The sequence below is a fragment of the Carlito syrichta genome, unplaced genomic scaffold (genome assembly GCF_000164805.1).
Source record: "Carlito syrichta isolate Samal-C Ts95f unplaced genomic scaffold, Tarsius_syrichta-2.0.1 Scaffold314290, whole genome shotgun sequence".
Classification (NCBI taxonomy): domain Eukaryota; kingdom Metazoa; phylum Chordata; class Mammalia; order Primates; family Tarsiidae; genus Carlito; species Carlito syrichta.
In genome coordinates this window covers 397405-408201 of record NW_007258386.1, presented here as the reverse complement: position 1 = coordinate 408201, position 10797 = coordinate 397405, and the positions used below count along the sequence as shown (strand labels likewise).

Below are 10797 nucleotides of genomic sequence, written 5' to 3'. Positions count from 1 at the left end.
TTTTTTGATTTATTGTAGAGATGAGGTCTCACTGCCCAGGCGGGTCTCGAACCCGTGGGCTCAGGCATTCCACTCACCTCAGCCTCCCAAAGGCGCGGGAGTACAGGCTGAGCCACCGAGCCCGGCTTAAAATTTTTTTTGAGCTGGTGGTGGATCTTAGGGTTATGTAGTTATGGCAGATACTAACCGTTTAGTTTTTCAGATGGATGCTTTTCTGAAGACTATTTCTCTTCTCTGTCACATAATTTAAAATGCTCCATGTGATTTTTATCATAGCTACATTAAAGTTCCTTGAGAGCATGGCATGCTTATTTGTTTCCTTTATAATTGTCTGTACTTTGTTATAATAATAAATGTCAGTCACTCAGACAATTTTTGTAGGTTTTTCCTGGATATTCCCATATTATATATTCTCAAGGAAAAGATATAACTCTATGATTTGTCAGGTTTGTTGATTAAAGCACTATGTGTAACTTTTTTTTTTTTTTTCGAGTCAGCGCCTTACTCTGTTGCTCATGTTGGAGCACAATGGCATACTCATGGCTTACGGCAGCCCTGACCACCTTGGCTAAGACAGTCCATCCACTTCAGCCTCCTGAGTAGCTGGGACTACAGGTGTGCATTGCCACACCTGGCTACTTTTCTTGTTTTGTTTTTTTTTGTAGAGATGAGGTCTTGCTATTTGGCCTAGGATGGTCTCAAATTCCTGCGCTCAAGCAGTCCTCTCACCTCAGCGTCCCAAAGTGCTGGGATTATAGGCGTGAGCCACTGTGCCTGGCCATAATCTTTTTCTGTTTTTGAGACAGGGTCTCTCTTTGTTGTCTAGTCTAGGGTGTAGTGGCTTAGTTATAGTTCACTTGAAATTATCTTCTTTAGATATCTTCTGACCTCAACTTTCTGAGTAGCTAAGACTACGGATTCATGCCACCACACCTTGCTAATTTTTTAAAGATTTTAAATTTTTTGTAGATATGGGATCTCACTGTGTTGTGTAGGCTGTTCTCAAACTATTCTCTTGCCTCGTTCTCCCAAATTGCTGAGATTACAGCCACTGTGCCCAGTTTATAAGCCTAAATCTTGATAGTTATGGCCATCTCCATAGTCCTCTCCCTTTGGCCTGTCTTTTGGACCTTCTGTGGAAGAAAGACTGGCACTTGAATCTTATCTTCCATGGATCAAGGATGTCTTTGCTATCTTACCTCTTATTGGTTGTTACAGGTTTGTGATACTCCTATCTATTCCATAATTTCACATTAAGAGAGAATCTCTATACTTGACTGTTGCTGTGGCCAGTTAGAAAATTTGTTTGAGGAAATTTTGTTTGTTGAAATCATGTTTTTACATCTGTATCAGTATTAAATAGTCAAGATGCTTTCCTTTGTCTAAGAGAATATAGACATTGTTGAATGTGAACAAATTATTATTATTGTTATTTTGTTTTTTGGGTTTTTTTTGAGTCAGAATCTCACTGTCACCCAGCCTGGAGTGCATTGACACGCTAATGGCTACCCCAGTGTCAACCCGCTGGACTCAGGTGATCTTTCTGTTTCAGCCTTCCAGGTAGCCAGAACTACAAGCGTGTGCTACCATGCCAGGCTAATTTTTTGATTTATTGTAAAGATGAAGTCTCACCAAGTCACCCAGGCTGGTCTCAAACCCCTGGGCTCAGGCAGTCCTCTCTCCTCGGCTTCCCAAAGTACTGGGATTACTGGCTTGAGCCCCCACGCCTGGCCAAACATATTATTTTTAAACATATGTAAAGTAAACAAGTTTCCCATATACTTGCAATGTAGTGTGGTAGTTCCCTGCCTTTGAATCTGTGGATTACTTTTCTTTAAGGTGTAAAATATTTTAGGTTGAAGGAAAATTGGATAGCTTATAGAATTGGTGATTCATTTTGACCAGGCTGAATTGTCATGTTATTTCTTTTATAGAGGTGTTGACACTGTGCATTCTTATCTTTTTTTTTTTGAATTGGAGTCTCACTCTGTCACTCAGACTGGAGTACAGCGGCCGCTTCTGGCCACTGCAGCCTTGACCTGGTGGGCTCCGGCGATCCTTCCCCCTCAGCCTTCCAAGTAACTGGAACTACAGGCACGGGCTACTACGCCTGGCTAATGTTTGATTTTATTGTAGAGATGAGGTCTCACCAAGTTGCCCAGGCGGGTCTCGAACCGTGGGCTCAGACAGTCCACTTATCTCAGCCTCCCAAAGTGCTGGGATTATAGGCTGAGCTACTAAGCCCGGCGTCCTTATCTTACTTAGTGAATACCCTTACATATTTTGTAGAGTGCTAATTTTTACATCTTTCTAACTCATTTGTATTGAATTCTGAAACCAGGATTTTACAGTGAGGTGAGAGACAAATTAGTGATTAATCGTCTTTTTTTTTAGGCGGCGTTTTGACCTTCAGAATCCATCCCGAATGGATCGTAATGTTGAAATGTTTATGAACATTGAAAAAACATTGGTACAGGTAACTTAGATTATTAAGATTTTTAAAAATATATGTGTTTTTCAGTTCTAAAATTGGCTTTACTGGATTGCCAAAGAACAGAGGAAGAAAAATGTTCTGAAATCTATTATTTTTATGGGTGTTTGGGGATTTTGGAGCTATGATTAATCTCATCATCTTAAAACTGTTGACTTTAAATTTCTGGTGAAATAATTTGTGATAATTTTCTCTGTTAAGTTAACCTAATGCATTATTTGCATCACCTTTATTTATTTAATATAAACACTCTTTCATCCTATTGGTCACTTGATTAAACATTTTCTGTGGATTTCTTCCATGATTGTGGCCATAAATATAGATCTTATTTCTCTAACTAGATTATAACCTGGGGAGTTCTTTATATATACCTTTGAGATATACCTTTCTTAGATATACTTTTGGTTTTCTGTATATATCAGCAGTAAAAGAGTTTTCTCACTTTGAGATCTTAAAGTACCAGGCTTTTTTTCCCTCCACTCACCTCCAATTTTCAGCCTGGAGGAGGAAATGCTTAATTTTCTTCTTTGTGTTTCCTAGTATGTGTATTGATTGGTAATTTATAGTAGTCACTGAATTAACCTTTCTGGGAAGAGGAAGCAGGCAAAAATTCAGCAAGGTATTACTGTTAATGTGTGAAAGTAGTTTTTCTCACAGACTCTTAGGTAGGAAAATAATTTTATTTGCTGGTTGAGAGTTTGGTCATGGTTTGGGGAGCTAATATAAGTGTTTTATCATTGCTATTTTTAAGATTAGAAATGGGAAAATGGAGCTAAAATCTTTCCCAAATAAAAGATATAACTGAAAACACTAGATTATACTGTTAAGGTAAATTCAGGTAAAATTGGCTAGGAGGATCAACCTGACAATATGGTATGGTACCTTAATGGAAAAAGTGGTTGAGTTTCTTTTGGTCATTATGCTCAACATTTTTTTTCAGGTGTAACCAAGTGCAGAATGGGAATCTGGGGATGATTTTAAATGGCCTGACAAACACCTAGGTTTTATCTTGAGATATGACTTTTGCACCCTATATCTAAGTACATCTTTGCATTTTAAGAAGTATGGCTTTGAGTCCCAACTTCTGCTTTTAGGGTAATGTGTAAATAGTATGACATTATTTCAACAACCATGAGGGATTGAAAATCTGTTCTTTGTTCTTCAGAACAATTGTCTGACCAGACCCAACATCTACCTCATTCCAGACATTGACCTGAAGTTGGCTAACAAATTGAAAGATATCATCAAACGGCATCAGGTAATAGTCATGATCACTTCATAAACATTGTGTAGTAGTAAACCTCTAATAAATGTCAGTCATAATACCTTTGGATTTTTGTATATATCTGCAGTAAAAGAAAGTTTTCTTGCTTTGAGTTCTCAAATACCAGGTTTTTAAAATCTCCATTCATCTCCAATTTTTAGTCTGTAGTTGTATTTAATAAAATCATTGGTATAGAGTTAGCATAGTCTTATTGTAACTTGCACTTACATAGAATTAAGGAGACCAGTGTTTTTATTCTGCATCATAGACCTCTATATTGCTTTGATTACAAAGTCAGACAGAAAGTTGAGGACATAATTGTTGGTAGGAAGAGATCAGATATTACTTCCAAGTAATCCTTTCTACCCCCACTCCCCATTATATGCATTACTTAATATATGCGGTTTTAAAAAAAAGATTGAAAAAATTTAACTTTCTCCATCAGCTTGATTTATATGCATTGTCTTCTAACATCTTGTCCTCCTTCTTCTAACTTCATTTTAGGCTGAAACTTTGAGTATTTCCTATATATAGGTTTGTGATTATATGTGGTTAAATTGTAATCAAACTCATGACATGGTACACTACCTGAAAAGATCTAGGCAGAAGATAATTTTCTGAAACACCATTTGTTTGACAAAGTTTTACTGATCCTTAGGATTGGTTAAGAGGTCTCATAAAATACCTTTAATTTTTCCTGCTACAAAGGAGATTGCCACTTGAATTATGTATGTTGAAGCATTTAGTAAAATATCTCACATGTTCTGAAAGTGAATGTTTCCAATATTGCTTACGTTTGTGGATTTACTATAGTCTGCCTCTTATATTATGACATCCTTGCCAAAGTGAAAGGTAATAAAATTATGTTGTCAGATCGGGTAGTCTGAAGTCCTTATTCTCTTTTTACTAATATGGCTGAATAGATCATTTAACTTTCTTTTCTCTTGTAATGTACCTATTTATTGAATTGACTGTCATATGTAGCTTAGTTACATGTGGAATGGTCAGAGGGCAGAAATGATATAAACTAACCCACTGGGTCTTGCCTTCAAGTTGAAATTACCTACTCTTTTTTTTTTCTGAGTCAGTGTCTCACTCTGTTACCCATACTGGAGTCCAGTAGCACAATCATGGCTTGCCACAGCCTCAAACTCCTGGGCTCAAGTGATCCAGCTCAGCCTTCTGAGTAGCTGGGACTATAGGCACATGTCACCACTCCTGGTTAATTTTTTAATTTTTTGTAGAGACGTGTTCTGTCCATGTTGCCTAGGCCAGTCTTGAGTTCCTGGGCTCAAGTGATCCTCCAACCTCAGTCTCCCAAAGTGCTGGGCCACTACGCCTGGCCTCAAGTTACCTTCAGTTTTTGCTACCAAATCATGCTAGAAATATTTTGTATATTGTTCTAAAGTTTATGCTGAATATTTAGCTGTCATATTTTTAAAGAAATCTGTGATTGTATTCTGGCAATACCCTGCCAAGAGATGTAAGGTTCTAGCTGTTTTCATAGACTCTTAGGAAAAAGACCTTAAGAGTTAATAATAATATTACCTTTATTGAATACTGATGATCAGGCCTTCTTTTTCCTTTGTTTTTGGAGTAGGAGTCTCAACTCTGTCACCCAGGCTGGAGTGCAGTTGTATGCTCATGGCTACCACAGCCTCAACCTGCTGGGTTCAGGTGATCCTTCTGCCTCAGCCTTCCAAGTAGTTGGAACTACAGGTGTGCATCACCACACCTAGCTAATTTTTTTATTTATTGTGGAGATGAGGTCTTGCCAAGTTGCCTATGCTGGTCTGGAACCCATGGGTTTAGGTAATCCTCTCACCTCAGCCTCCTAAAGTACTGGGATTATAGGCATGAGCCACGACTCCCAGCCAGTGCATTTAAAATGCTTACCAGCCTAGGCACCATAGTGAGAATTTACTCTACAGAAAATTTTAAAAAATTAATCAGGTGTGGTAGTGCACTTATACTCCCAGCTACTACTCAGTAGAGGCTGAGGTGGAAAGATTATCTGAGCCCAGAAGTTTGAGACTGAAATAAGCAGTGATTGTGCCACCTTGGACAACAGAGTGAGATCCCAACTCAAAAAAAAAAAAGAAAAAGAAAAAAGCTTAAACTGGGCTCGGTGGCTCAGCCTGTAATCCCAGCGCTTTGGGAGGCTGAGGTGAGTGGATTGCCTGAGCCCGCGGGTTCGAGACCCGCCTGGGCAACTTGGCGAGACCTCATCTCTACAATAAATCAAAAATTAGCCAGGCGTGGTAGTGCGTGCCTGTAGTTCCAGCTACTTGGAAGGCTGAGGCAGAAGGATCGCTGGAGCCCAGCAGGTTGAGGCTGCCCGGGGCCAGGAGCGGCGACTGCACTCCAGTCTGGGTGACAGAGTGAGACTCCTAATCAAAAAAAAAAAAGGCATTTTAAAGTTCATTAACAACCCACATAGATAGTGCATCTTCAGTATGCCTTTCACTATTTTTAGTTTATTGCATCTATTAAGTCAGTCCTACCAAGATTTTTGATATAGGCATTATTGTTATCATTTCATTTCACAGAAGTCAGTGAAACATAAAATAAACCAACAGCCTTGTTTCATATTAAGTAGTAATAAATGACAGAGCTGAGGTTCTGTTTGATGGATTTCAGAGGCCAGGGTCCTAGATATTGTGCTATTTTGTCTGTTGCCTCATACTCATGACAGTAGCTTCTTTGCAGCCTTTCTGGTGTCTGGTGAAAAATGTACTTGATTAGTTTCAGTGAATGAGAATTTCTTAAATTATAAAGCAGCTAATTCATGTTTAGAGAGTTCTAATTTTTTGAATTTTAGAATTTTTCTCAGGTGGTGCATTTTTATGTTTCTGGTTATAATAATTAGTAAATATAAGCATCCCTCATTTTATTGCACTTAACCTTATTGTGCTTCACAGACATGTGTTAAAAATTTTTGGAGGCTTTTGAAGACCTTGTGTTGAGCAAGTCTGTTGATACCGTTTTTCCAACAGTATGTGCTTAGTTTTGTGTCGCTGTGTCACATTTTAAAAAATTTTTGTTATTATTTTATCTATTATGGTGGTCTGTGATCAGTAATCTTCAGTATTACTATTGTAATTATTTTGGAGCACAAACCATGCCCATAGATGATGGCAAACTTAGTTGATAAATATGTGTGCTTTGAGTGCTACACCAACTGACTGGTCCCCCCCCCTCCCCTTCTCCTCTGGATTCCCTATTCCCTGAGACACAAAAATATTGAGATTAGGCCAATTAATAACACTATAATGGTCTCTGAGTGTTCAAGTGAAAGGAGGAATTCTAGAAATAGACTAGGAGCCTGAAGATGTCACTGAGTTGCTGCAGTCTCTTGATAAAACTTGAATGGGTGAACAACGAAAGTGATTTCTTTAGAGGGGATCTATTCCTGGTGAATCTATTCCTGTGAACATTGTTGAAATGAGAACAAACATTTTAGAATATTGCATGTCTTGCACTTTAACTCAAAAGCTGGAAATCATTAAGCTTAGTGGGAATGTCATGTTGAAAGCCAAGATAGGCTGTAAACTGGGCCTTTTGAGCCAAACAGCCAAGTTGTGAATGCAAAGGAAACGTTCTTGAAGGAAATTAAAAGTGTTACTCCAGTGAACACACAAATGATAAGAAAACCAAACATCTTTTATCTCTGATATGGATTTTTTTTTTTTTTTTTGAGTCAGTCTCACTCACACTGTCACCTAGGCTGGAATGCAGTGGTAGGCTCACGGCCACCCCGGTCTCAACCTACTGGCTTAAGCGATCTTTCCTACTCGGCCTTTTCTTTAGCTGGAACCACAGGCGCACGCCACCTTGCCTGGCTAATTTTTTGGTTTATGTAGAAATGTGGTCTCACCAAGTTACTCAGGATGATCTCGAATCCCTGAGCTCAGGCAGTCCTCTCACCTTGACTTTCCAAATTGCCGAGCTACCTCTCCTGGCCATGACACTGAGCATGTTTGAGAGGTCTGGATGGAAGATCAAATCAGCCACAATGTTCCCCTAAGCCAAAGCCAGAGCAAGGCCCTACCTCTCTTTAGATCTGTGAATGCAGAAGAAAAGTTTGAAGCTTGTAAGGGTTTGGTGGTTCATGAGATTTAAGGAAAGACACTGTCTCCAGAACATACAAGTGCAGGTGCAACTGAAGCAGCAAGTGCTGATGGAGAAGCTGCTGCAAGTTATCTAGATCTAGGAAAGATCTTTTTTTTTTTTAATTGGAGTATTATTTTGTGATCTAAGCTAGAGTGTAGTAACAAGATCAAGGCTCACCACAGCCCTGACCTGCTAGGCTCAGGCGATCCTTTTGCCTTGGCCTCCCGAGGAGCTGGTACTACAGATTCACACTACCATGCCTGGCTGATTTAAAAGAAACTTTTTTTTTTTTTTTTTGTAGAGATGGGGTCTCACTTTGTTGCCCAGGCTGGTCTCGAATTCCTGGGCTCAAGTATTCCTCCCACCTTGGCCTCTCAAGATGCTGGGATTATAGGTGTGAGCCACCATGCCTCTCTCTAGCTAAGATTATTGATAAAAGTAGTTGTACTAAGCAGGTTTTCAGTGTAGACAAAACAGCCTTATATTGGAAGAAGACTGTCTAGGAATTTCCTAGCTACAGAGAAGAAGTCAGTGTCTGGCTTCAAAGCTTCAGGCAGGCTACCTCTATTTTGGTGCTAATCAGCTAGGGAAGTTGAAGCTAGTGTTCATTGACCATTTCGAAAATCCTAGGATTCTTAAGAATTTTGTTAAATCTGGCCAGGCACAGTAGCTCAGGCCTGTAATTCCAGCACTTTGGGAGACCAAGGCAAAAGGATTGTGGGAACCCAGGGTTTTGAGACAAGCTTGGACAACTTGGTGAGACCTCATCTCTACAATAAATCAAAAAATTAGCTGGGCATGGTATTGCACGCCTGTAGTTCCAGCTACTTGAAAGACTGAGGTGGAAGGATCTCCTGAGCCCATCAGGTTGAAACTGCAGTGGCTGTGAGCATGCCACTGCATTTTAGCCTGGGCGACAGATTGAGACTGCAACTCAAAAAAAAAGAATATGCTAAATCTACTCTGCTTGTTTTTTGTAAATGGAATAACAAAGCCTGAATGACAGCACTTCTGTTTATAGCATGGTTTACTGAATATTTTAGGCCAACTCTTTAGATCTACTGCTCAGAAAAATAAAAATTTCTTTAAAAATATTTGTTCATTGACCATACACCTAAGTCACCCAGGAGCTTTGTTGAAAATACACAAATACAAGGAAATTAATGTTATTTCCATCCCTGCTAACATACTTTTTGTTCTCTAACTTATGGATTAAGGAATACTTTTGTCTTAGAAGTCTTATTATTTAAGAAATACATTTTATAAGTCAATAGCTATCATAGATAATGATTCTTCGAATGGATCTGGGCAAAGTCAGTTGAAAACCTATGTAAAGGATTCATCATTCTAGATGCCACTAAGAACATTCATAATTTATGGGAGGAAGTTAAGATATCAACATTAGCAGGATTTTGGAAGAAGTCGATTTCCATCTTCATAGGGATTCAACTTCAGTGGAGGAAGTAACTGCAACTGTGGTAGAAATAGCAAAAGAACTAGAATTAGAAGTAGAACCTGAAGTTTGACTTAATTTCTCTAGTCTCATGTTAATACTTGAATGGTGAACAAAGAAAGTGGTTTCTTGTGAAGGAATCTATTCCTGGTAAGAATTCTGTGAACATTGTTGAAATGAGAACAAAGGATTTAGAATATTACATAAACTTAGTTGATATAGCAGTGGCAGGGTTTGAGGATTATCTCCAATTTTGAAAGAAGTTTTCCTGTGCATAAAAAAGAAATAATATCGCATGCTATAGAAAAATCTTTCATGAAAGGAGTCAATTAATGTGGCAAACATCATTGTTACCTTATTTTAAGAACTTGCCATAGCCACCCCAGCCTTCAGCATTTACCATCCTGATGATCAGTCAGCAGCCATCAACATCAAGGCAAGATCCTCCATCAAGCAAAAAGATAGCTACTTACTAAAGGCTCAGATGATTGTTAGCATTTTTTTAAGCAAGAAAGTATTGTAAAATTAAGATATGTACATTGTCTTTAAGATTGCTTCACACTTTAATAGACCACTGTATAGCATAAACATAACTTTTATATGCTCTAGGAAACCAGAAAATTTGTGTGACTCCTTTTATTATGATATTCACTTCATTGTGGAGGCCTGTAAATGAACTTGCAATATCTCTGAGGTATACCTGTATGTAGCCCTAGCTTATGGCTCAAGGCCATAAATCTGTACTGATTCGTTTCAAATAATGGTGATAATTTGTGATAACTTTGGAGTAATTTTAAGGATTAGAGGTACCCATTTTGCTAATTTGGATACCCAGGAGAGATATATAGAGAATTAGCTAAGAGGTATTTGAATTATTTTTCTGTACACCAGTAAAAACTGTATAAACACTTTTTTTGTTGTTTTGCTGTTAATCAGTATTCCTTTACTTGGCTAAAAATAGTAAGTATATTGCAGTTTCATAATGTAAGCAAAAATAATGCTTTTATAATTTAAATGGAATTTATATCTGGTATCTCATAGGTTGTTTGCCATGAATTTTATTTTTATGTTATTTATTTATTTTCCAGGGAACATTTACTGATGAGAAGTCAAAAGCTTCCCATCACATTTATCCATATTCTTCCTCACAAGAGGATGGTAAGTTAGTTTTTGGTTGTGAACTGATAGTCATCCATCATACAATATGGATTTTTTTTTGTCTTATCAGCCAATACAGAATAACTAGCTTTTAAAAAGAGACTGTTATTAAATACAACAGGTTATTTAAATATATAGTTTCTGTAATGAAGATTTTTTTCTACCCCTGGTTTTTTTTTTCTGTTTAATTGGGCTAAGCAAACTATTTTTGGTCTGCCCAATTTTATATTTATTAGACTTCTATTTTTGTTGTTGTTGGTAATCAATCTTGTTAATGTTTGCTCTCTCTCTATATATATATATATATATATTTTTTTT

General features: G+C 37.9%; 1 protein-coding gene across 2 annotated transcripts in view; it reads left to right on the top strand.

The window, feature by feature from the left end:
- SMARCC1 (SWI/SNF related, matrix associated, actin dependent regulator of chromatin subfamily c member 1) overlaps nucleotides 1-10797 on the top strand; it is a 212187-nt gene that overhangs the window by 54152 nt on the left and 147238 nt on the right. For both annotated transcript variants that reach the window (XM_008071323.1, XM_008071322.1), the window contains exons 4-6: nucleotides 2395-2476; nucleotides 3657-3749; nucleotides 10410-10479. In XM_008071323.1, the coding sequence (XP_008069514.1) occupies nucleotides 2395-2476; nucleotides 3657-3749; nucleotides 10410-10479 (245 nt within the window). The remainder of the gene's footprint in view (nucleotides 1-2394; nucleotides 2477-3656; nucleotides 3750-10409; nucleotides 10480-10797) is intronic.